Genomic DNA, 27,874 nt, shown 5'->3' on the forward strand with positions numbered 1-27,874 from the left:
GAGATGTCGTTTTCAATGTTCAAATCAATGTCCGTGTTCATGCGATTTAAGAATTTACCAAAATCAATCAATTTGAAACAGAATTTAGTGTCGAGTACCCATTACAATTTAAATTACGAACAACGATGAGGCTTTATGGTATTTCGTTGGTAAGGGTTAACTGCAGGTTACAGGTCGTTTGCCATTATTGAACAGATTTGCGTAGAATCGCAGTTGCTTTTAATTTAACAACAAAGGTAACGTTTCATATGTGCATAATCAGTGTATACATTGTTTTTCGTGTTGCAAAGATCATGGAAAGTGTTTTGAGTCATTTAGAGTTTAAATTATGCACCTGGGGCGACGACGACATAAGCATGAACAGTCAGTGAGTCAGTGTAGTTACATGTTATGACTGTAGGTGGCGCACCGGTAGCTTGTTCAGCGGTTGGACTCAGATATGCAACCCCTATTGCAAAAGGGTGCTGAACTGGTGTTGTTTTAGGTGAAAGGTCTGAGCATCGAACACGAAAAGTTGGCCGTTGCTCAGAGCCAGTCGAACATGGACACGACGACATTGGACTCCCCGACGTCCCGGAAGCACCTGAAAGTCCTCAAGGAGGAGATGGAGAGTTCATCAAACAACCACCACCAATCGAGCCCGTCCCCCAGCTACTCGCCCGCGATGTCCCCCTACATGCACCCGCACCACTACAGGCAGTACGAGCAGCGTATGCCGGCGACCGGTGCGGCCTTCGAATCGGCCATGAAGAGACCGTTGCGTAGCCCCAGCGAGACCCTGCACGAGTCCGTGAGGGCGTCGGTCCTGCGGGACGGAAGCAAGACGGCGGGCAGACCGGGCTCGCCCGGCCACGGACCCCTCTCGCTGGCCTTCCGACCATCCTCGTCCTGTTCCTTGCCATTGCAACCCGAAGCGGACGCCCCGCCCGAGAACAGGTTCGATCCGGACCCGGCCACGGCGGTCGTCTGTCCGGAGAGTAACACGTCAGACTGCTGTCAAGACACTGGTTGTGCCGAAGGTAAACGAAGGAAGACGTTGCCGAGAAAGAAGAATCATGGGGGGTTTCTTGCAGATCTAAGGATGAAAATGGAACCGGCCATCCAACAAGACGAACCGCCGAACAGCACGAGCGGGAGCAGCGGTGGCGTTACAGGACTCAGCAATAACGGTTCGGCTAACGGCTCGCTCGGACAGCTTAACAAGTACGATCATGATAGGGACAAGGCCGATCTGGTGCCGGCGTCGCTATGGAATTCTGTCGCTGGGAAGCTCTCGCACAAGAGCGGGACGGTCAACACGCCAGACGGTAAGCCCCCGCTGGGAGCCACATTTGACACTTGCACAAATTATAACCTCACTTTTTATAACATCTCGATTTCCAAACGAAAACTGAAATAAACGTATCTCAATTGTACAAAAACAGCACGGATCGAGTCAATTTAGATGTTGATTTACGTACAATCACAAACTCAAAGAGGAAAGTGTGAATAATTTAGGTTATGTTTGTTGTGATAAGAAAGTTACCAGATTCGTAGTACCCCAATAAGAAAAGTGTAAGTTATTTAAAAAAATCATTTGTTAACTCGTTCTAGTTACTAATAGTTTATCGGTTAAAGTCGATTGAGTAAATGAAATTTTGAGGTTATGTTAGTTGCACAGAGAACTTTTTCAAATTAAAAGATTCAAGTGGTAGAAATAGAACGAAGAACGTACAGTTACATGAAAAAGTGTTTATTAATTCACCATAGTTAGTACCAGGTTATGATATAGACTAAATTGTGGAGATGAGAATTTGAGGTTATGTTTGCGTTCGCATGTCGGTACCTGTAGAAGTGTAGAAGGAATTACATAATAATTCATGTCAAGATGTTAGGCAGTAAGATGACGAAACCTTATAGAAAAGATATCGCATTTTTGTTTTTATAAATGGGATGACAAATTTCCACAGGAGACATGTTGAACATATGTAATTCGGACGTGCCGGTGTGGACTGTCGATAAATAAATAAGGTCGACTGATGAGGTGTCGTTTGTTGCAGGAAAGAAATTGAAGTGTCCTTTTTGTGAACGGTTGTACGGGTATGAGACCAACTTGCGCGCTCACATACGGCAGCGGCACCAGGGGATCCGCGTGCCGTGTCCATTCTGTTCACGTACCTTCACCCGCAATAATACAGTGAGGAGACACATAGCCCGAGAACACAAAGCCGAACTGAGTCTGAAGGCATTTCAGAATCAGCAACAGGTACACAACCATAACCCGTAAGAGAGAAAAAATCTACATGAAAAGATTTTAAAAAAGTAAAAGTTAAAAAAAAAAAACAAACCACAACTACCTGATATTTTTAAATGTAAGGTGCACCCCGAGACGCGGTAAAGCTTGAGATCTGATGTAAATATAATATATTCTCGTAAGTCTGTACCGTCGTCTCGGATTCATGACTCTTGTCTGTGTTGTTATCTTAAATATGGTATGTGTCATTTTTTATACTTTAGTTAAGGAGTAACAAGTATAGGAAGACGTAAGGAAATAAAAACAATACGAGCTGGTCTTGTTTTGTTTTGTAAAGTAAAATGTGCAAGTGCATTGTTTAAATAATGTTTAAGCTTCGGAAGTTTCTTCACACTCAGGTTGTTATAATTTTTAGACCGAAAGATGCGTTATCCACAACAGTAAAATAATATTCCCGGTGAGCGTCGCGGAAACGATTCGTCTCTAGGTCTCTAATTTAGAGTTTTTATTTTTTACTACTACTACTTCTACTACTTCAAAATTCACACAGTAGGATAACACTTTTCGTTGTACTTATTATATATTTTTTAAAATACTTACGTTACGGCGATAGTTTTTAAGTATTAGTTAAGTAAATTTTGTACGCCAGGGTGTATGTGAATATTAACCGTCCTGGCTATGCGGTTGCGACCGTCAACCCAGAAACTACCTCATAACTTTAACGGCTGCCTCAGTTTTCTTTACCATTTTAGTATCAGCTAGTCATTTAGTGCAACACATAAAAATTTTAGAATTTAGTTCCAATCGAGCTCAGGTATGGTAGCAAATTACTTTGCCCCCACAACCCTCCCCCCCCCCCCATCCTCTTCTTTATCGAGAAGAGAAAAACCACGTGAGAAACACGAAAACCGTTGACAACAAGCTTTAAGGACGACAACGCTTGAAATAGCTCAGTCGTGAATCAGATTCACGTTAATTTTTTTGTACATAACGCGAACCACATTTCTTTCGTTATCGTTGCGGCATTTCGTTGGCTCAATTTGAATTGATTGTACCGTATTGAAAACAGAACCCTGATTGTGTCACGGTCGAGTCCGCCATTCGCACCGACTTTTCCCGATTGGGGGCGCCACCTTCTGGTGCGGTCCGATCCGAGGGGTTTACCGGAGGTAACAACATGCCATAATTGCTATTTATACAATGAACCAAATAGATATTAATCGTAAGCTGTGCTCTTAAAGCTACTAGTCATTAAATCAATAGCTACTTTCTACATAACACTACCTCAAGGTCTATATATACTACAGTATTTTTTCTTGTATTTATACGGGTCTATATTTTTCATACAGTTACTAAATACGTGCGCGCGCGCGTACATACATACATACGCAAGTGGCTTTTCAGTTACGTCGACTACCTCATCGAAACATGACAATTATTCATCGCTAATTTATTGTAATTTTAAATAGGAATTTTTTAACGGTTTATATGATATGCTCTAGTGGAGAGATAGTAATTGAAGTGTTGTTGTTTCACGTTGCGAGCGAAGGCTTCTTCTTTTCATCGACTGCCACAGTACAAAATTTCACCGACTTTTGTTTTGCACCTCTGCAGCTTCACTCCCGACATGCACTCAGTCGCAGTTTCACGCTGTAAATACAACGCATACGGATTCGCCCAAATTTACGCAAAACAAAAGAGAATCATGTGCTGTAATTATATTTATTTCGAAGAGATCCTCTTTCGTTTGTGTAGATTTAGTCCGCCGACCACCGCAACAACAACAAAAAATAATCTGAGGCATTCAGGGTTCCATTTTCGTGTTTTTACATAATGTATATGTATATGTTATATGAATTTACTTTTAGGCTTGTATGTAGTTAAGTTTATATCGTATGTATATCCTTATTATTAATTCTTTAAAGAGAGAGAGGTTTTTTTTTTGAATTTTATTAATTTGTTAACTGTCAGAGTTGTCTCAAGTGTAAAATTTTTAATCTTATGAAGAAATTGAATTATTGGTTTTGCGATGATGCGGTCATTATGCACAGTGATTGATAAAAATTGGTGATGGAACTGAACAAAAATCTAAAAAATATTTAATTAAAAAAAAAGATATAGAAATAAGTGAATCGTTCGGGAATTGTTTCGGAATTTTTCAAGCGACTTTTATATCAGATTTTTCGATTGATAGGGGACGTGTGCGCGTCGGTTCTCAGACGTCGATGTTTAGGTGTTTCGTTTCCGGCCGGTTCATCCTGTACGAGACCATGTCCTCTATTCGTGTATTGTAACGGCTTTTATATACATTTGTGCTGTTCCTGATGTTAACCGCCCGCTCGGGGCGCGATTGGTGGACGGGGCGCCGCCCCCGCGTACATCTGTTTTTTACATGTTTACATCTACTGTGTCATACTGTATTAATAGTGGCAATGCAATGTTAACGTGATCGATGTGAATGTTACGTTTTCTTCATAATTTCGCAATAATCTCAGGTATTCGTTCAGGGATTTTTTAAACGATACGTTTTTTTTTCGTGTTTTTTTTGTCTATTATATTATTGATTATTTTTTACGTGCTGCAACCACATACATGCATGTTTATTATTTGCGAGGCGTGTGCATGCGTTGTGTGACTGTTTATATATATATGTTATAAATCACATTTTCATGTGTGCGGCGTCGGCGTGAAGGCACCCCAATCCAACTGTCACACGTTTAGTTCGGCGCGTCGGCGCGGGGGTGCGCTCGCGACCGACTCTGCCCTATATATTTGTATATATTGGCACTCGAATAATGTTAATAGTACGTTCAGATATTTGTTGCCTGTTAACTCAGTACAGAGGTCACACTACTACTTTTAAATCAAGACGTTACGTGACAGTACAAAGAAAGAAACAAGAGAAAAATAAATGATAAATAAATATTTAAAAAAAATAAAGAAACTGTAAAAGAAATCTACCTCAGACTAATGTATTCCACTACTCCTTCGTTGAAAATATTAGTACAAACAATGTAATTATATATTGTTTTATATGCGAAACTTACCTAGGTGTTTATGTAAACTCAGGAATTACAAAAGTACAAAGTACAATGAAATAAAGAGAAATTTAAATAATGTAATAGTATTCAGGGAATTACCGAATCTCGTCAGATTATATTGTAATGTTTAATAGATTGTTATATTGCATACATATACCTATTCTAGACATTCTAGGTAAGAGCTACTGTCATAGATTAAGGGAATTGTTGGATTTTCCTTTAGTCTCTGCATGTAGTAGGTACAAGAGCCCCGCGGTACGTGTGTATCGTTTTTTCTGGTGAATGCTGTTGGAGAATATTCATTCGTTCATAGTACCCGTACTATATGCTGTGACACTCACTATGTAACTAACGCAACAGTTATGTGTTCCTAGACGATAACATTACATTGTCACACTGTTAAACTTAACACAATGTAATGTAATGTGTACAGCCATCACGAACCCACTCCTTGCATTGGGAGTATAATTATCAACTACTTATTGTATATAAGTAATTTAAATGCAAGTAATTGACTATGTATTCATGTTCTGTTTTACTTATTAATTTTAATAAACAATTTGTCGTTTATTCGACCACTTACTCCATTCCCTCACCCTTTGTAGTTGCCCCCGTTTGAAGAATAACGGAAGATGATGATCCAGACTGGTCTCGCAGAATCGTAGAAAAAACACGAGCAGGAAGAAAACGTCGTCAAATGGAAAGGCTGAGAGTCCTAAAAATGAGAGTTTTGCAGCACTTTTTCCTTCCGAAAGACGTAAAGAAAAGATAACGATATTTCAAAGTGAACGGTGGCTGCTTTAAAAAAACAAAAATTTGCTCAGTTAGATTGACTTTCGTAACAGTATTAGCTAATATATTTTTTTTTTGTAATATTAAAGTTAACAGTAATAAACTAAGCAGTTAAGTAAATAGATATCATTAATATTGATTATGCATTTGAAGATGAAGTCACAAGGGACGGAATCTTGATAAGTATATTGACCATTGAGAGAATCAGAGCTCTGCCAAGGTCATTTTGTTCTTGAAGCTAGCATGAAAAAAGTACAAAGTTGGCGTGAATTTATTTTTAGAACATTGAAATTCAATTTACTTAAAAGCGATGAACGATCGGCATTGTAGTGGATTAAATTGAACAGGAATCTCGTGATTCAAATCTCGTCTGTCGAAATAGAAAGAAACAATCACTATAGAGTATAGAGGGATATTTACAAGATGTTAAGGAGAAAATAAAGTTTTAACTTTTCACAAGAGTTTCTACAAATTAAAAACGAACGCGCGTCTAGCATTACATGTTACATTTATCCAAGTGACAAACCATTGTATCGTTGTCATAAATGCCTTTTGTTCGGTTAAATAAACCATTTTGCGATATTAGATATTTATTAGTTGTTCAATAAAAATAGAACACACGAAAAACAAAAACGTGTAAATCACAAAAATGAGAGATTAAACTTGACAGCAGTGATCAATTTCCCAAGTTGAAACATACGATTGAGCCAATAATGAATGATCCCTTATACATACAAATGTTGATATTTTTCGAGAAAAAGGGCTTAAAAGTTTTGCAAAAAAAGTTTAGGAGCCACTTAATTTTATGAAAAAATGGGTTAAAAAAAATCATAGTAGAGATTTTTGTTGTCATTTACTTCAAAATTAAGTCACTTTGACAAGAACCTCAACTTAAATCACATTAATCACAAATGGTTTTCAGCAACCTGGAGAAAACCGATATGGTTTTGATCTATGGCGAAGTCCGTGGACATTCAGAGCTAGCACGGCAAATCTACAGTGAAAGGTTTTTTCAAGTTAGGTACCTACATACAGGGTGTTTCTGCAATAAGTGCATTAATTTTAACTGGTAATAGAACTCATCAAAAGGAACAGCTTTTCTCTGTGCCATTTTGGCAAAAAACGTTGCGTAATGGCTTAAAAAACTAGGAAAGATTTTCCTAAAACCGTTCATATCTCCAAAACTAAGCTACCTAAAAACGTGAAACAACCAGATTCTTACGAAGTGGATTTTTTGCTATACGGGTAGATTTATTTGAATTTCGATTTTGGCGTTAAAACACGTTTTCTGGATGAAAATGGATGTTTTTTTCATATTAGCGCTGATCTCAATTAGTCATTGCAGTATTTAGTGGCGTAGGACTATTTTAGTGACAATCCAACTCGAAAATTTTTAACCAATCGAATTGCAGCATTTTTCAAATTTGGACCAATCAAATTGATTTATAGTGAAAAAACACCGAGCAGAGTGAAAAAACAACCAGCTGAGTGAAAAAACAACTAGTGGTTTTTCAGCGAAAAAATTTATGTCAAAATAAAACGTCAAATTTATTAGGTCAACTCGATAAAAATTTTCTCGGTGGATTGTCAAATCGAATACAATTCGTGGTCTAATTTTTTCTGCAAAATTTGTCATTTAAGACATGAGTAGCTTTTGCTTTTGGAAAATTACACTCGTCTCCTTCGTCGACTCGTGTAATTTTCGTTGCAAAAGCTACTCATGTCTTAAATGACAAATTTTGTCGGAAAAAATTAGACCACTTATTGTATTATACCGGGTGTAGAATTGGTTTACGAGACATAGGATTTTACATGTAAAAATAAGGAGATCCAATTATTGGCTCCCCTAATAATTTTATGGCAAAATGGTTAAAATGAAAGTTAGAGAGAATTAAAAGTACTGTCTAATTCCACTCTTTGTTTTTTTTCTAACATCTTGTGGTACTGAAAGAAAAGCAAGAAAGGAGTTAAGACAAAAATACTAAAAAGCAGTATGTACTAAGAATGAAATTTGACTTCTAAAATTATTTAATTTTCTTTTGATTTGCCCTTCAAATGAACTCGTACAGGACTACAGGACGAATGAAAAGGTATCTTCCATTAAATGTTCCAATTCTTCGAATTGTTTCTATGGCTGAAATTGGTCAGTCTGGGAAACCTGACGCAAATGTTGCTTGGAAGTTTCTTAAAGAAGATCCTCCATAATACCATTTAAAGAAAGAAATAAAATTTCATGCCTAGTAGTACTTTTTAATATTTTTGTGTTAACTCTTTTCTTGCCTTTCTTTCAGTACCACAAGATGTTAGAATAAAACTAAGATTGAAATTAGACAGCAATTTTAATTCTCTCTAACTTTCGTTTTAACTATTTTGCCATAAAATTGTTAGGGGAGCCAATAATCGAAACTCTTTATTTTTACATGTAAAATCCTATGTCTCGTAAGCCAATTCTACACCCGGTATATGAAAAATCTCTCCAATTTTTTTTTTGGAATTAAACATCGTTTTTCGGCAAAATGGTAGATGGAAAAGTTGTTCCTTTTGACGAGTTCTATTACCAGTTAAAATTAATGTACCTATTTCAGAAACACCCTGTATTTTAAAATGCACCAACGATGTGCAGCGTCTTCATGATTTCGGGCGTTTCGAAATGAATAAGCGCGATCTTGGTCGCCAACGACAAGATCAAATTTTAGTTGCACAAGAAGAAATTCTTGACGAAATTGAAAACCAGCCAAGAACAAGTACTCGGCGTTTTGCAAATCACCTGGGAGTTTCTCAGTTTGTAGTTTGGCTGCGAGTTGAAAACGCCGCTCAGGAAATTTGTCAAAACACAGATTCTGAATCGAGTTCGGCCTTCTTGGGCACCTCCTGCTGAAGGTTGGCATTTTGCATTGCAAACGATGGCAGGCATTTTGAGCAACTTCTTTGATGTTTAATTTTATGCTTTTACGCACAATTACATTCTTTTTGCTTTGTTGTTCAAGCTTTTTTTGTGTTCTGAAGTGGCAGGCACTATTTTATCATCACTTTACAAATTTTATCAAACATTGATGATAAAAATCAGGTTAGAATATCTGCACAACTTTCAAAATCAGACTGTATTTATGTCAAGCGAATCTACAGTCGCGAGCAATAAATTTTGATCGTCAAGGTCATTCTTTGACGCAATCGAAAATGCTCCATTGTAAAACAGTCGTAAATATTATAACCTTTCATCATGTTGTATGACGTTAATTCTCATTTTTTTGACAGTTTGTTGACATGGGCATAATCAGACAGGGAAAAATTAAACTTGTGACAATCTAACCAAATTTTGAAATGACATTGACGACCAAAATTTATTGCTCGCGACAGTACGTTGAATACCAAACAAAAAATTCTAATTTGAATTTAGTAATGATAATAATAATGGTAACAACAATAACGATAAAACATGTTTCAAAAATGATATTAACGACAATCCTTGCAAGTTAATAACTCCACGAGTAGAGGGTTAACAGTAAGTTCATAAATTGGTGCTAGAATTTTTTGCTTGTATTTCAACATAAATCATGTCATAGAATTGTGCACCATTTTTAATACGCCCTGTATAACACATCCCACCAAAATTACGTGTGGCTTCATTCATGGAACTTTTACGTGAAGAATATATGAATAGAGAACTGTCACGTAGGTACTCATCACAGTGGGGTTTGGTTTAACCGTACATAAATAAAAACCATCTTGTGAAAATTGTAAAACAGGTACATGTAATTGTTTAGTGAAATGACAATAATGACATTCAAATAAAAATTTAATGAAGACACTGCACTATGGTTTTCGGTAGGCAACTTTGATGGTGTTTTGTGTTCACGAGTGTTTTAAACACGCAACAGGCCAAGATATTTTTTCGTTAGATTGGCGTCAGGTCGTGTCATATGCCATTTCGTTTTTAAATATTCCTCTTGTTGTCAATTCCGTCATTAATTTAGGGAGTCATTCACGAAACTCGGTAAGGCTCGATAAGACATTGCAAATTCAAAACCATGACAACTGATATTGTTGAAACATTGTATTTGCCGTTTCGTTAACGATTTGCAAATTATTATGTGAGTTTCGTGAATGACCCCCTTAATTAATAATAATTTACCGATTTTAATACCGGGATATCAAAAATTATCTTGGTCAAAGGTGGTCATGGATTTTCAAATAATTATTGTCGAAGCTTTGTGCCAAATCATTTTTTGAATGTCAAAATCAATTTTCGAGCGCACTTCCCACATTTTGCAGTAATGCCGAAGGATTTTTATGCATGCCTTACAAATTGTGTTCGTGTGTTTTGCGAAACACTTATAAAAAAGGTGCTGGTAGGCCAATCGTTCGTATTGAAAAACCGTCACACTAAATAAGTTGACACATAAGTTTTCCAATCCATGTCCAAGATAATTTTTGATATCCCGGTATACTAGGCTAGGAATGTTCTTAAATGAGAACTGCGCTACAAATATGTACTATTGGGAGCATGGAATTTCGGGCAGCAATTTATGTCATTTAAAAAAATCCAATGTAGTCTAAGCTTTATTGCCATAAATGTCATAATAATTAATTTTGACTGAACTTCAAAATAAACTGTCACAATTATGCACAATTATTTTACGTTTTAGTTATTGATTTCTAAAGTTTAATAAAACGACTGTTCAGTTTTCAGAAAATTACATCTAAGCACTTGCAGCTTTTCAGGATTGACGATAGCAATTTGTCAAAATGACATGTGATAATAATACGGGGTGATCAAGAAGGACTGTTTAAGTTGGTAACACTGGATCGTATTTTAAATCGTATAACAGGAGTAACTTCCGGTTGTTGGTGGCTTGTCGTTGTTAATGCTACACCTATATCAGATATTTGTAAAATAAACCAACGAAACATCCAGTTGTTATAAATAACCGAATAAAATAAATTTCTTAATTGTACTGCCAACTTAAACAGTCCTTCTTGATCACCCGGTAGATAGTAAAATGACGTTATACGTCTAGCACTTAAACCCTATTTCACATCTTATATCAGTCAAATTTCAAGACTGCCGGAAATTCCGTACTGCGAATAGTATGTTTCATTTCAATTAAAGTTTTAGATTATTGTTCCTAATGCGTTCAATTATGTAGCAAACTGGCAGCTGTGTTCGCTTCAATTATAACCTAAAATAGATTTATTATGACAATACTGCCAACTACAATGTCAGATTTTCATAGATATCCCGAATTTGAAACACTCGTGAATGCTTAATATCGAGCGATCAAATTAATTTGTCGAGTCATCCGTGAATTTGAATCCGTATGTCTTTGGCGATTGATGTGTTTATTGGAGCGTGGAGTTCAAGTAACGACATACGATTTCGGACTCATGGATAACTCGATTACAAATTAATTTGATCGCTCTTTATTTTCTATGCTGCAATCAGTTCAGATCAGAGTAATAAATGCACAAACAATTTGCACTTTGAGATATTTCGCCTTGAACGATTTAAATTACTGTAATAATTGTTGTCAACAGCATCAAAATTCATTTGATAAAATTAACAATTAGACGAATCATTATCAGCAAAGTAAATCTTAAAATCATCTAATAATCACATAATCTGTTTATCTATGATCGTGTAAAAAGTAAGCACTTTTTTGCATTGAAAATCGTTGTCAATGTTGCCGTTTAGTGAACTGACTGAACTGTGCAATAAAATAATACAATTTGTTGGAAATGTCACAATTTAAAAAATCTCTAATAAAATAATTACTAAAGGTAAAATTTTGTAAGACATAGATACCTGTAAAAAGTTCCTTTGTTGCACTCACATCCTTTAAAATACAGGGTGTCTCAGCTAAGAATTTCGGTTATTTGCCAACGGATTTTTATGAAATTTAAAATGCAGATATTTTAGACCGTGAAGGTTCAATTAGTAATTTAATAAAAATACCTCAAGTTAAAAAATGTAATTTTAACACATGTTTCCTTTATCGAAAATTATAGGTACACTATCCCACCTCCACCCGGCGGCACGGCAATTTTGCCGGAGTACATACACTATTACGGATATTACTATCAAGTAATAGTGCAGTGCTTATCAACATAATTACCGGCGTCTCGCCTCTGCATTTTGACTTTGTTGTGTATTATTTTCTGTGTCAATGTTAAGGAACTTCATCACGATGTGACATGAGTATAATAATATACCTTTTTGAATTTCAACTACCAATGTGTTATCTAAATCCAGAATTTTTAAATTTTTAAAAAGAGATTGCGGTACTATTCCCGTTGCTGAAATTACAAGTGGTAAAATCGAAATTTTTTCTAAACACCAAAGATTTCTCATAGCAACGGACAGCTCTAAATATTTATTAATTTTTGTGTTATATGTCTGTGTTATATTATGTGAATTTGGAACAGCTATATCTAAAAGGTTATTATTATTATTATATTGTTAAACATTACAAAATAGGGGTCTACACAAACAATTAAGTAAATCACTTGTCTAATTCAACGAAAAGATTAAATTTTGTCGTTAAAAATTTAATGTAAAATTTGAAGGTATTTGAGCAGTCACCTTTTGAAACAATTGATGATTAATTGCCAAGCAACATTTTGTACAACCTTTAAAGTCTGTCAAAACTGGGCGCGCTTTATTAGAAACGTCAAATTGTGAAAATTTGATGAAAATACTCTAAAAGTAGACTACAGCGGCAGAAATTTCAATATTGTTGAAAAAGGAAAAAAAATTTGCCTATGGAGAGTGTCGTAAGAACTTCAAGGACACAGTTCGTTTTCTCGTGGAACACTATCCAAATGTAGGCTTTACAAAATGTAAGGTTAAGAGAGTCGTCAATTTATTTGAAGACATGAACTAAATTACCTTGCTAAAATATCCCGATCGTGTTTTAGTCCTTTATAGAAGAATTAAAGCATCCAGTATAATAAATTACGTCCAAATGTTGTCTTTAACTTTGTAAGTGTTTGTAAGGTTAGCAAGATAAACGTCAAATATGTCACCTGGGCTTCTGCGAAAAGGGATGACCAAAATTCTGCAAAATTGCGCGTTTGTTTCATACCCGTCTACGTTTTTGCATTTGCAGCCACGTTTAACACAGTTTTGCAAACTAGACGTCTTTCAAGGACGAATTTTTCCCTACAGCATTTTTTATTGAAGATCAATTTTTTGTGTAAATCTTAATTGATTCAAGATTTTAAAAAGGCATGTAAAAATTACGTTTTTAAGACTTGGGTGATTGCATTAATGGGATTTTATTCTTTACCGTCTAAAATATCTGCATTTTAAATTTCACAAAAATCCGCTGGAAAATAACTGAGTTATTAGGCTCGAAAGTCTTAGCTGAGACACCTGTACTCCCTCGGTCGTATTTTAAACCCGTTCGTGCAATAAAGGATAACTTTTTACACTTATATCTTAAATAACTATTTTTTTTTTACAAGAAACGACATTCCAAACATTATTTATAAATGGGAGAAACAATAAAGGACCCAAATTGCAACCTTGAGAAATCCCTGAAGCAGTTGTAAAGCAACGTAATGTAATACAGGGTGATTTACGAGCAATAATGAGCCCGACGGAATAGAAAATGCAACCCACAATACATTGCAACAAAAAGCCGGACATCGAAGCGGTAAATGTCCGGGTTTTTCTCCTGATGAATTGCGGGTTGCATTTTCTATTCCGTCGGGCTCATTATTCCTCGTAAATCACCTTGTATAATTATGATACTCAACACATTGTTTGCTGCTTAACAAATCAGAATACAACAGTTGGACAAAGGTATCAGAAAAACCACGAAATTTTAACTTATGAAGTAAAATATAGGTATGATAAAATTTTTTGTGAAACCCGCGTAAATTGTCTCAATTTGTTTATTACCATCGATACCATCATCATCATCATTGTACCATCAATAAGTACAAATTCGGAGCAACGGATAATTATAATTATCAAGGATGCGTTCACAAATTAAAAAAAAAGGCATAACAGGTCTTAATAATTATGAATGTTGCCAATATCACGTATTTTAAAATTAAAATGCTCTCTTCGGCGCAAAAGGACAAACATAGTCCTTATGGTTAAATTGAACGAGCAGAATAAAGCTAAGAATATTATTGATATCAGTTGTCAACAAATCTTTAGATTTTTAGAAAAAAAAAAAGAGAACCAGAATGATTTCATTTGGAGAGTTAGTATAGTCTAAATTAGGTAAGTTTTCTCGACAGGACTAAATGTTACTGTTATAGTTGCTGAAAGCATTAAAAACATTCTGGAGAGGACCCAGTTCAAATTCATTTGAAGGCATCACACCAGTAAATGGATTGATTGCGTTTTCGTTATGAAAAAAAAAACCAAACGTCAAAAATGTAATTCTTGGAAAAGTTTCACCTTAGTTTCAGACTACGAAATGTGATATTTAAATTTCTCAAAATTTATATTTATCGCCAAGATGATTAATTGTTTATGCAATACAAGAAGTTGACAGAATCAGAAATCGAGTCCGTAGAGTGTTGAACCAGCTGTCACAATGACAAGTTCCGTCTAAATTGACAACTTACTGTCAAAATGCGAGTCAGACCTTTGCACTTTTTCGCTTTCATCCTGGCCACCGCCACCCTTCACGTCTACATCTTGTTGCACCACAGCCACGCCGTGACCGAATTGCCCGACTGGTCCCCCAACACCCTCCGAAACATCGCCTACTACATCGACCTGCACGTGGAAAACCTCCCTCTCCGCTTCTGCCAGTACAACACCACCCTCCTGATCCTGGTGCACTCGCGACCGTCAAGCCGCAGCGCCCGACAAGCGATCCGCGCCACTTGGGGCAACTCGACTCTCCTCACCATCCACAACACGTCGCTCTTCTTCTTGCTGGGACAAACCAGAAACTCGTCTCTGGCCGAAGACGTCGCAGCGGAGAACGCCCACCACGGCGACATCATCGTCGAGAGTTTCGTCGACAGCTACTCCAACCTGACCCTCAAGTCCGTCTCGATGCTGAAGCTTTTCAGCCACGAGCCCAACCACTGCAGGTTCCTTCTCAAAGTCGACGAAGACATCTTCGTGAACGTCGAATCTTTGGGGAAGTGGCTCGCGTCGAAGAGCTCCACGACGTCGGTGCTGTTGGGCCGCGTGATCAAGGGCGAGAGGCGCCAGAACGACGTTCGCGAGAGGTGGTACGCCCCGAAGTACATGTTTTTGGGGCACACGTACCCTGATTTCTTGGCCGGTCCTGCGTATTTGATGTCGCGAGGTGTTGCCCAAAAGCTGTACAGGGTGGTGTTCACTGTGCCGATTTTTCACCTGGAGGACGTCTTCCTCACAGGGATTTGCGCCCGCAAGGCAAACATTTCACTCACCAGTTCCAAATATTTCACCGACTATTCTATACCACACAAGAAGTGTCTCTTGATCGAGTTGTATACCGTGCACAGCTTCACCCCCAAGAAGCTCTTGGAAGTCCACACATTGTACCAACGCTTAAAGCTTACTTGTTACAAATTAAGAAAAAACAATCGTTTCCTCCCGAAGCGGCTGAATTAAGTGTAAATGCAAATTGTTCTTCCCAAATAAAACATTTCAAACGTTCTGGCGATTTTTCAAAACAACAAACACGAAAGTTCTTGTCCCACGAGGTTTCTGTGGGGTTCAGATCTGGAGATTACAAGGTCGACGTCCATTTCTCCTTTTTAAACAAATTTCCAAAGAGTGAATGCTTTTTGACAACCCCTAAAAGAATAAGCCCGAACTGGAGACAATAGTCACCCCTTAGGACAAACAATACGAAGTGCCGAGCTATTAATCAACTAGTTATCGTGTCTGAAAACGCCCCCAGTACCTGAAAGGGTTGCGTACACTTTTTACCCTTCCTATTTATTCACGGTCCGACCGAAAATAATATACATTTACAATGAATCTGTACACACGTGTTAGCCTAACGGGCGTCCATTTTACGCTTACGTTGCTTCAGCCCTTAAATATATTTAGAACCTTACCTGGATTAGCGAGGATTTTCGAAATCGTTTGTTCCGATAAGGGAATTATCCAGAAATGAATTTTTAAGCGCGATGATGGGCGGCGATCGAGATCACTTACTCTGGCACGTGGCGGCGGTTGTAATAGCCGCCGCCGCACGTGTCGGAGTGCGAGAGACTCGTGTCCATGTTTGTGAAGAGGCGTTCTCGGATATTAAACTGTCCATTAAGAGCGAAAGTCTTTGAGGACATTGATACGGGATGGTAAAAAATTGGGACACTCCAACGTATGCCACGAAAAAAAAAATACAAGCAGATTGTGTTGTTTTAAGGGAAAGAATACAAAATGGAAGAAGAAAAATAAATAACAAATCTATGGAGTGGTAATTAGAAAAACATTTGTTTTTGGCACGTGGTTTATTTTATTTTTCGTTCTTTCCTTTCGTATTTTTTAACTTGATTAGGTGAGTTAATGTTACAGAAGAAAACCCCCCCGAGTCCCACCCCTAGCTAATTAGCCCGTCTGGAGAAAGCCATGAATGCAAACACGCCACCAGAAAATTTGATAAGCGTTAAAATTCGACTGTTAAATCACGATTTGCTTAACAGGTGCTGGTGGTTATTCGCCCCCCTTTGTACATAAACATGGCCATTCATTGGCAACCCTCTAGAGCCGGTGGTGGTGGTGGTGCAGTTTGACTCGGGCCACTACAAAATATATAACATCTGAAGTACGAGTTGTTCGCGTGCATTTAGCAAGTAACCCCCTGACACCGCCAGATAAATGCGGCAGTAGTCTGAAGGAGACAGGACCGGACTGGGTTGGAGACATGGAGGGGTTCCGCAAGGAACTGGGTTGAGGTGAGAGCAACGTGCGGAGAGATTGGGGAGAGTTTTTGGTGTGAAGAGAGAAGGGAAAATGTGGAGTACGGACCTGGTTCTACCCTCCAACGAATTCGTTAGGGTTGTTCTGGTCGACTAATCAAGGCAGCTGCGGCTCGGGCGTTTTGAGTTCATATTTCTAGGACGGCGGTGATTTTCTCGTTCTGATTTAGTTTGCAGGTTCCCTCGGATTCGAATGAGCCGCCGTGAAATCTGGATTTCCGCCCATTACCCGAAATACACAAACCGGCAGTAATTTCGTTTTAATTTACAGCTCAGGGACACTGGAAGGAAGAAAATGTGTAAAAAAAAATAGGAAAATTTCTTGGGGAAAAAGTGGAAAAATGTGTTCGGACATTTTTTACTTATTTGTCAAATCTGATATTTGGGAGATTTCTTATTCGTTTCTGCAAGAAAGGATTTAATAACAAACACACACACAAAGAAAATTAGATTACATATGTATTTACAAATGTAAAGAATAAAATAGTGAATAAAGAAGTAATGCCAACAAGGGTTTATTTGTTTAATTTTTGTCTGCAAAACTGTTCAATGCGTTGTCGGAAAAAATACTTGTACAAAACGGTAGACGGTTTTGAAGACAACAATTTGCATCGAAAAAGTTATACCAAGTATAGTTTATTTTTTAATCAAAGAACCACAACACCGCAAATTACACCTAAAATAGAGCTGACAACATTGTACTATGGCGGCCAAAAAATTTTGGCCGTCACTTTCTTGACATTCAAGTAAAGTGTAAATCAACCTTTAGGAATCGTAACCCCACTTTCGATTTTTGTCATTTTGGCATACAATTTAAACTGTTTGAAGCTCAGATATTCCAAAAATCCGAAATGATTAAACAAAATTAGAGCAATCGTACATACCGGGTGTAGAATTGGTTTACGAGACATAGGATTTTACATGTAAAAATAAAGAGTTTCAATTATTGGCTCCCCTAATAATTTTACGGCAAAATAGTTACAATGAAAGTTGGAGAGAATTAAAATTACTGTCTAATTTCAGTCTTACCTTTTTTTCTAACATCTTGTGGTACTGAAAGAAAGTCAAGAAAGAAGTTGACACAAAAACAGTCAAAAGTACTACTAAGCATGAAATTGTATTTCTTTCTTTAAATGTTATTATGGAGGATCTTTTTTAAGCAACTTCCAAGCAACATTTGCTTCAGGTTTCCCAGACCGATCAATTTCTGCCACAGAAACAATTGGAAGAATTGTAGAGAAGTTTGAGCATTTAATGGAAGACACCTTTTCATTCATCCTGTAGTCCTGTACGACTTCATTTGAAAGGCAAACCAAAAGACAATTAAATAATAGAGAAACCATCCATCCGACAAATACATAGTATTTTAAAAGTCAAATTTCATGGCTAGTGCTACTTTTTAGTATTTTTGTGTTAACTCCTTTTTTGCTTTTCTTTCAGTACCACAAGATGTTAGAAAAAAACAAAGAGTGGAATTAGACAGTATTTTTAATTCTCTCTAACTTTCATTTTAACTATTTTGGCATAAAATTATTAGGGGAACCAATAATTGAAACTGTTTATTTTTACATGGAAAATCCTATGTCTCGTAAACCAATTCTACACCCGGTAGATAACATGAGGTAAACGTTCTGTGTAGTAGAAATGACAAAATAATTTTGAGTTTTGAAATTTACCACCCAAAAAATAACGTTCATAATCAAGACGGTAATCATGATGACGGATTACAATTTTTTTTTTTTGAATTGACAGACAATGACGGCCAACATTTTTTGGCCGGCATAGTACCTACTATTCCGGACACGGAATCTTGGCCAACATTTTTTTGATATTTCTAAAAAAAAATCATGTACTTAAACCAATCATTAGCGTCATTAATAAATGACAATTATTAAAAATCACTTTGAAGTTTTTATTCTGACAACAAAAAAGCAAGGAAATGGCATTATCGAGTCAAAAGTTGGGTTATATTCAATAAACGCCAGTTCACACATATTTGTCAGTTAAATGTCAGTTATGGCCAAGATTCCGTCTCCGGAATAGTACACTTTTGACCTAGGATGAAAAATCTCCTCATATAAAAATTGAGGTTATTAGAGATATTAGTAGCGCAGTATGTTACTAAAGTTAATAACAACTAATTTGAGAGTTTCATAAATGTCTTACTTTGTGAGGCATTTTTAATAACACGTTCAAATTTTAGCTGCGCGTTTGCGTACTTTCAAGGACATTAAAAATGACAAACGTTGGCTGGTATAGCCAATAGATATCATTAAATTCCCTATATTTAATAAAATTTTATATTTGCAAACCTAAATCATCTTTGATTAAAAAACAGACTAGGATACGTGATCGTTTTTGTGACGTTTGTTATTATATAATTTGAATTTGACGTAACTGTTGCCAACCCAACGGTGTGCACTAAGGAAAACACCAACACCGTGACAGGCGGTTCCAGATCTCAAAAAAAAGGAATTATTTTGAAACCTTTTTAAAATACAATTCCATCGACAGTTATCGGTGTTATCACCTAATTAGATCCAATACGAACCGACCTAGTTCTATAATAACTGAAGACGGTACAAGTTGGTACAATTGATGCGACATGTTAATTTTGTTAAATTGACGCGTGTGTTAAGAAATGCAATATGTGAAAAGAACTAAACTTGCCTTAGAAAAAATAAAAATTGTCTTGTACGGTGTGTTGAAGAATTAAGAAATGTATCATAATCTTTCCCTTAGATCGAAATTTAACAACGTTGCCACGTGTGAATTGTGGTGTTGGTGTGTATAAGCCGTACATGATTGTTTTAAACACGCAGGAGGCCACGATATTTTTTTCTTAGATTGGCGTCAGGTCCTGTCATATGACGTTTCGTTATTAAATATTCGTCTTGTTGTCAATTCCCTAATTGATTTAGTGCAATTCAATTATAACCTAAAATAGATTTATTATGCCAAATCACAATATTGCCAACTAAAATGTCAGATTTTCATAGACAGTCCGAATTTGAAACAATCGTGAACGGATAATATTTGTTATTTGATATGTGAATATATTTTTATTTTGAAATATTTGGAGGATTTAATTTCATTCCAACGAAAATTGCGTCCTTCAGATTTCAAAATCAGCGCTAAAACCGTAACATCTGCATGAAGATTTTTTTTTTCTAATTTGTTAAAGTGAGATTGGTAGAATCATCTAGTTTTTCTAATCTATATTGTTGGCAGCGTTGATCTTTATCAACGTCACTCGATAATTTTTTTTTCATTCCTTTTGCTGCGTTCCGATTTCATCTTTACATTTATTTGACATTTTTGTTATTCGACACTTTTGAGAATTTTTTTCAAAACACCACTTTATACATTACCACACAATGTTGTAAAACTTATAATAAGGAAAACTACAACGTGATCAAAGACTGTTTGAGTTGGTAATACTGAATTTTATTTTTAATTGGTACAACTGTAACACTAAAGCGCTGGATATTTCCAGTTAATTTATTTAAAACATTTTTCGCGTTACAACACGATATTTTCATTGGAATGGCATATTTTTCAAGCGGGATTTACAATTCAATTATTGGGTAACAGTACATATTGTTAATTCAAATAACTCCTGGACTGTCAAAATTAAATTTTATGTAAAATGCTTGTTTTGACTATACTTGGGTATAACAATTTTTCGCTAGAGTGTACCCACGTCAAAATCTAGTTACAAAATATATTTAGGTTATGTTTTCCTTTTTCATCATTGAACTAAAAATATTTTGAACACTTGAAACGAAATGCAGCAACTTAAACAACTGGAGCAATTTAATCAAGTTTATAAAAAACACAAAGAAAAACAGAAGATGACACACGACAAACTGTAAACCGGTAAAAGCTAAACAATAACCAAAATTGAAAATCGCTTCCCATACCTGTCTGGAACATCCTTAATACCCACACATAATTAACCAATCAGCTTTAATTAGGTTTTCATTTTCACAATGCAGGATGCTGTTTCTCCACAGTTGGGTTAAAATCAGAAACGTTTTTTGTTGAAGGGATGGCTTTATAATATAATAATTTGTTACGGCCCTCTTCTCTCGCGCCAATAGAACCACCACAGTTCGTTTGAACTTTCCATTTTAACGTTTTTACAAAATGCACTTAAATAATTTTGCAATTTATTTGACAATGTCAATTTAAACAAATGAATAGTTTGAAAAATCAAAAAATTCATAGACACCAACCGGGCAATATGAAAATAACTAGTGATTTAACCAACCTAACAACTGCAATTTTGATTTTGACAGTCCAAATGTTTTTTGAATGGACTATACAGTTTAATTTCTTTTTATCGTTAGTTTTTATTCTCATAAGTCATTCATAACCTATAATTTTGTCGCTGTTAATGTTAGGTCAGATATCTCTCAAATAAACGAATAAAACATATACGGTCGCAGTGTTGCAAATAGCCGAATAAAAAGATGTTCTTAATTGCATTACCAACTCAAACAGTCCTTCTAGATCACCTTGTACTTTTCTTCATTTGTTTGCACTAATTTTCGTACTAACAATAATGTTTCTGCGTTATTTTTTTTACTATTCTCCAAGATACACCTGTGTGTTCTTTATAGCATTTGAGATTTTTTTTCTCATAACACCTCTTCTTCGCTATTTTTTACAACTTCTTTTACCGTCTTACATTCCAAATTGCTGATCCTTGTGTTTTATAAAAGTTCATTTCCAAAGTGACACTTGGTTTTGTAGCTAAGTACAGAATGTTTTCGCCTAACATAGGAGTATTCAAATAACATTTACACTCCCACAAACCTACAGTGATAACTGATAATAAAAGATTCTCTTTTCTTTAACTCATTCATTATTATTATTGAAGATCATAATAATATTGGGTGATTCAAAATGGTTGTGGATAAATATGGCAACTATGTGCGAAAATTTATGTGGGTGGCGTATAAATGTCAACTCTATCCTACCTACAGAGATACCACATAAATTTTCGTACATACATAGTTGCCATATTTATCCACATCCATTTTGAATCTTCCTATATGGTAAAAGTTTGAGATTCACTGGATTATCTGAACTGTCAGAATCATCCCCATTTTTAGTACAAACAGAGTTTTGCACCCTCTTGTCAATACATTAATAAAGTAATGGAAGCTTAGATTAAGTCACTTTTATCCTTAATCTGTACGACTCAGGATCAAATCAAATATATTGAAATTAAACTGTAATTTTTGACGTAACAATTTACACATGATCTCTATCAAGATTTTAAACGCCGACACACGCCACCCACCCTTTGGCACGTGTCTTACACCCCAAGACAACCCAAACACGTGTTGACCTTCTTGATAGCGCACCGCAATCATAATCATACCCCCAATTCTCCATCGGGGCAATTTTTTCCCGGCTTATATTTTATTGGACCGCACTGTCAATTACGGCGTACAAATAAAACCTAAATAGGCATGTTCCATTTAGCTATACTTTTCCATTTAATGTTTTCGATAGAGGGTCTTAATAAATTCACCCCACTTCATCCAGCTTAGGCTTATCACGGATTAGAACCTCAAAACTACCGGTCCGAACCGTAGATTCGTCCGACTTCGACGAGGTCCTCCTCCAGAACCTTGTTTATTCTCGTGTGTTTGAATTTGCCGTAAAAATTGGGGCGCTTTAAACAATTTGTCGATTATTTATTCATACTGCGCTGAGTCAAGTAGATGTTTGATCTGAGCAAACCCGCCGCCGGCAGCGGCCATCTCGGGTTACGAGCTGCTAAATGTCCTGAGCCATAAAGCTTATATTTGATCGGGCAGAGCACAATGCCGCCACCCCTCCAGAGCCGATAGCAATTATTTGCTCCCTTTGAATAATTAAATTTCCTATGTGTTCGATTTTCTGGCCATCTGCCAAAATCTCGAGCCGCTTCCGAAAAGCACTTTTTTACAATTTTTCTCGTTTTATTAACGCCACATTTGTTTAAATGACGGGGGGCAAAAGCGGTGGGGTGGGCGACAGCTTACCTGTCCCGTGCAAAATTCGGATTATTCCGACTGAGGGACCTTGTAAAGGTGATGACACAAAATTCGGGACCTGATTATGCCAGAGTGTTGGGCCGTACATGTCAATGCAACCGTTCAGAGATTAAGTGGTGATTCTTTTTTCGCATTTTTTGCACAAAATTCGCAGGGACGCATCTGGCAAGCGTTTTTTTTTTCAGTTTTTCTTTATCGAGTGCGGTATTCTGAAACCAAAAAAAATTTCAAGACTCGGATGCTTTTAATCATAATTTTATCAGAAAGGATTTTCTTGATTTTTTAGGTTATGAAGAATTTTCTTACATATCTTAACTTTTATCTATAGATTGATAAATCAGTTCATCGTCCTGCTGCTGGTAGCATTTATGAAAATCACTCATTGTACGTTTTATTGTAAAACCGTTGTAAAACTAATTCGTATTTTTGAGGATTTTGAGGTTAGGTTTTTTCAAATTTAATAATTTGTTCTTTTTTAGAATTCTCGTGAAAAAAATTAAAAACGTTTCATGGAATACTCATCATTGGCTCCCCAAACAGAAATATTTGTCAAGATTTATCACGACTTTAATGTAATATCACTGAACATCTTGTAAAAATACAACACAGATTACTCAACAGGTTTTAACAGAATAACTAAAGAAAATATTAAAAATTAGTCTAATACATGTTTAGTAAAACGTTGTTAGCGACACATAGTCACTTATTAAAGAATAGAATTACATAACCTAAAAATTCAAAAAAAGAATTTTTTTAATGGTAATTCTTTGGGATAATTATTTTTCAAATAATTTCATGGCGCACTCAAGTGTTTCTTTCTTCTCAGACTGATAAAAGAAAATTTGAAATATTTTTTGAAATGTGAAAAAACTCAGATATTTTTCACATAAGTGTAAAACAGATAGGTAGGTTCTTTTAAAAATTCTGAAAATTGTGTTTTAACAAATCAACTAAACAAATTATTGTCAGTAATTCTAAATCCTTTGGTATTATTGGCAGATCAGTATGTTAATTATTTTGACAGTTAACAATCAATCAAGATAACAGTTTTCATGAATATCGAAACTCCCAAATACTTTCTTATTTTTAAAAGGTTGTTGTCGCTGACAGGTCTGACACTTATTTTAACAGTTTGTTTTAAATATGTACAATAAACACATGAACCACTCTACAAATGTGTATAATACATATTTCATAATCAACTCGGTTCTCAATAATAATAATTTATTAATTCCTTAATTTTTCTTAAACGAAACTAAAAAGCTCTAATAATAGTTATTTATGCAACGAGTTTCTGTGTAAATTGGGCTTTTCTAATTGCTGAGAAAAGCCCAATTGACCCAGAAACGAGTTGCATACAAAATATTATTGTTTGAAACGACGTCCCTGAAGCTTTCAAATCTTTTAAAAATGGTTTCGCATTTGTTTTTGACAGTTTTGACAAATTTTTCAAGACCTGTCAGAAATGTGACGTTGAATGTGTTGTCTAGGGCAACGGTTCGTTATCTGCTCATTTTGCTTTAGGGCAGTTAAGAGGCAGTTTACAAAGGAGAAAAATGAGAATTTATGACAGTTGAAAACAATAAAAATTTTTTTGTAATTTTGACACTTTATGACAAACGTAGAGGTACGAATTAAAAAAAGTCGACTTTGACAGTTCATAGCCAACTAGACTTTAAAATAATTTCCCAGTTTTTTTTAGAATAGCAATGTAACAAGTTTAAAAAAATAATAAATTTGACAACGGTGTTGGAGTCTAGAATACTTATAATAATATGAATTAACCTATAAATCATTGATTTGACGTTTCGCTGCTAACTAGGGGTGACATTTGTTTTGATAATTTATGCCAAAAACATAATCAAATGAAATAAAACAATACAACTTGATCTCCAAAAATGGCTCTAAATTTTTTTCTTTAATAACACAAAATGCTTTAATTTTATTGACAGATGTGATAATTTATTGTGACAGTTTATGAGATTATGCGAATTAATTAACAAAACAACTTTGAATGTTTAAAAAATCCACAATTCCTCAATTTAGAACAACATAATGAAACAGCTGACAGGTAATTTTTGACATAGTCCATAAATCAATTAATCGCATGAATACATTTTGACAATTCATTGGATCCTCAAATAATGTATTTGTTGTCCTCAAACATTACAATTCAATTTTTACCATTTTATCTTTTGATAATCTATAAGAAATACCTATAGTAGTAGGATTCAATCACCGAACTGACTTTGACTTTTCACGGCCAACTAATTTAAAATTCGTTCAATTAGCTACATTTCAACAATTCACATTTTAAAATACGAACAAAGAAAATTTAAATTAGTGTTATTCTCTGTAAATTCCTTATCCATCCTTAAATCGCGTTATTCTATGCAAATGTTTCAACTCTCTAATGAGCCATCTAATCCCGATCTAAATTCAAGTGGCCATTACATAAAATTTGCATAATAAAAATTTCGATAGGAAATTAATTTAGCCGGTGCTGTCGCGATTAGCCAATGAGATAAGGACTTTTTGTACCCTAAACATCAACTCATACGTGGAGGGGGAGTGGGCATATATAACCAACCACCCCTTACATGTATTTAGTTAACCATAACCGTCATAGGTAGAGGTGCTTTCGATCAAATTCCAAACAAGCGTGCAGTGACGTATCAGGTAAGTCAATCACTTCGATCAGTTTCAGTTCAGATGATCATCGATGAATCAATTAAAATAAAATTCGATTGGAATTTGAGCACAGTTTGAATTAGTCAACTGTCATTTCCTCGGGTCACATCTAATCTCAGACGTGACTTTGCAGCATGAGCGACTGCCGCCTCCTCGACCTCTCCTACGAAGACAGCAGCGACTCCGGCTACGACCTGTCGTTCAAATCCGAAACGGCGGACTTCCCCGAAGACAAATCCGACCCCTTCTACGAGTACGACTTCAACCCCGACAAGCCCCAGCCCAACCCCGAGCTCCTCGACAAATTCAACGCCGCCTTCCACTCCAGCCTGACGGAGCTCGACCGGCGCGACATCTTCTACACGTTGTGCAGCGACGAGTCCAAGACCTCCACCCCCGTGAAGAAACCGAAAAAGCGCTACGTGACCGGCCGCAACCGCGCCACCAGGTCCAAGAGCCCCTCGCAGATCCTGCGGATAAAGCGGGTGCGCCGCCTCAAAGCCAACGACCGCGAGAGGAACCGGATGCACATGCTGAACGAGGCGCTGGACCGGCTCCGGTGCGTCCTCCCCACGTTCCCGGAAGACACCAAGCTGACCAAGATCGAGACGCTCCGCTTCGCCCACAACTACATCTTCGCGTTGACGCAGACGCTGAACGACCTGGAGCGGTATCCGGGGGGCGGCGACTGCGTCACCGTCAACGTGGGCAATGTCGTCGTGTCGATCAGCAAGAACGGGAACAGCATCACGGCGAAGAACAGCAACGCGGTGGTGACGAGCGGCAGCATCACCAACGCGAGCTTCATGCAAGATTACAACTTCGCCGTGGGGAAAAATGAGCAGTGCTACCAACGGCAGGACGATGCGTTCGCGACAGCCCCCTACGAGACGGCCAGTTTTGTTAACAACAATTATTATGGCAACAACGATTTGATGTACGAGTATTTGTAATGAGAGGACTTGTGTTGTGATAAAGATGTTCTAGTCATGCCTTAAGATGTGCTTCAGACCAATCTGTGAAAATAGAGTGTTTTTATATTATTTTTTTATTGAAATGTATGCAATATTTTAATAAAGATAATTCAAGTTTGTCGGTGTTTCACTGTGTATATTGGCGTTTTCAGGACAGAAGTAGCGCAAGATTCGAAAAATTAAAAAAAAAAGGAAAGGGACGTTTTTAAGAGAATTTAGATCTGAGCCAGAAAGTGAGCCAAAGTGTGATTTGGCTTCAAAAAAATCAAAACGATTTGGAGAAGCATTTTCAGGATATTTTAATTATTCAAAATAAAATCTCTTTGAAACTTTCAGGGTTCTAAACTGACCAAAAAAATTGTTAAAAACAAATATCAATGCTCAGTTGAGGTTTTTCTATTCTGTGTTAGCTTAGAAAGATTTTTTATTTAAAAGATATTAAAAATAAAAGAATTTAGATCATCTAATAATTCCAAAAATTATGTTTTGAGTTTTAAATCATCTGAAACTTCTGAACTAAATATTAAAAGAAGTATTTTTCAGGAAATGTGATGGTTCCAGAAAACAAAACAATACAAATTTACATTTGACGAATAACAATGAAACATGGAAAGGGTATAGATATAATAAAAAATAGATTACATAAGACAAAACAACTTTTGGAAAACTGTACAAGCTTCTGAAGTAATATTAGTAAAAAGAAAAATGATTTAACTATTAACCAAAGAAACATCTGGCATTTCGGTATTTTTTTTTTAAATGTGAAAGAATTAAAGTTTTTGGAAAGTTTTAACTAAAATGAAGGGAAAGAAAATAAAGTTTTGAAAAAATAAAAGCTTCTAACTTTTTGTTCTACAAAGAAAGAAAGAAAAAACAAACTTTTGCGACACTTTAAAATGTTGTAAAGTAATTGTAATGAAAAGGAAAATTATTAAATGTCAACAGAAGAAAAGATCTGCAACTGAGCTACTCTTTTAGCAAATTTAATTTTAAAGATTTTCTTTTGATAACATGAAAGAATTTCATGTTTTGGAAGTTGTAGCAAAAATGAAAGAAATAACAGAAAGTTTTAGAAGACTAAAAGCTTCAAACTTTCTGATCCGCACAAAAACAAGATCCTGAAAAATAAAAAACAAATTTTCGGGAAACTTTAAGCTTCTGAAGTAAGTAATGAAAAGGAAAATGATATTAAATATTAATAGA

At 36.1% G+C, this 27,874-nt stretch overlaps 3 protein-coding genes across 6 annotated transcripts in view; all 3 read left to right on the plus strand.

Annotated features, from left to right (window-relative positions):
* The window catches only part of chinmo (Chronologically inappropriate morphogenesis), a 46,090-nt gene extending 40,248 nt beyond the window's left edge, over window positions 1-5,842 (plus strand). For 3 of the 4 annotated variants that reach the window (XM_069049336.1, XM_069049335.1, XM_069049337.1), the window contains exons 4-5: window positions 485-1,307; window positions 2,040-5,842. In XM_069049336.1, the coding sequence (XP_068905437.1) occupies window positions 485-1,307; window positions 2,040-2,266 (1,050 nt within the window). In that variant the 3' untranslated portion in view covers window positions 2,267-5,842. The remainder of the gene's footprint in view (window positions 1-484; window positions 1,308-2,039) is intronic. The other variant, XM_069049339.1, reaches the window with a different exon arrangement.
* A 7,605-nt stretch (window positions 5,843-13,447) lies between these two features.
* LOC138131336 (beta-1,3-galactosyltransferase 5-like) lies at window positions 13,448-15,682 on the plus strand. The gene has a single exon (XM_069048303.1). It carries the CDS (start codon window positions 14,657-14,659, stop codon window positions 15,635-15,637), a length of 981 nt encoding a protein of 326 aa, XP_068904404.1. The 5' UTR covers window positions 13,448-14,656; the 3' UTR covers window positions 15,638-15,682.
* Window positions 15,683-25,595: 9,913 nt separating this feature from the next.
* tap (Basic helix-loop-helix neural transcription factor tap) lies at window positions 25,596-26,783 on the plus strand. The gene is made up of 2 exons (XM_069048414.1): window positions 25,596-25,685; window positions 25,831-26,783. Exon 2 carries the CDS (start codon window positions 25,832-25,834, stop codon window positions 26,648-26,650), a length of 819 nt encoding a protein of 272 aa, XP_068904515.1. The 5' UTR covers window positions 25,596-25,685; window position 25,831; the 3' UTR covers window positions 26,651-26,783.
* The last annotated feature ends 1,091 nt before the right edge of the window (window positions 26,784-27,874 follow it).

The sequence above is a fragment of the Tenebrio molitor genome, chromosome 5, assembly GCF_963966145.1.
Source record: "Tenebrio molitor chromosome 5, icTenMoli1.1, whole genome shotgun sequence".
In the NCBI taxonomy this organism is placed as follows: Eukaryota; Metazoa; Arthropoda; class Insecta; order Coleoptera; family Tenebrionidae; genus Tenebrio; species Tenebrio molitor.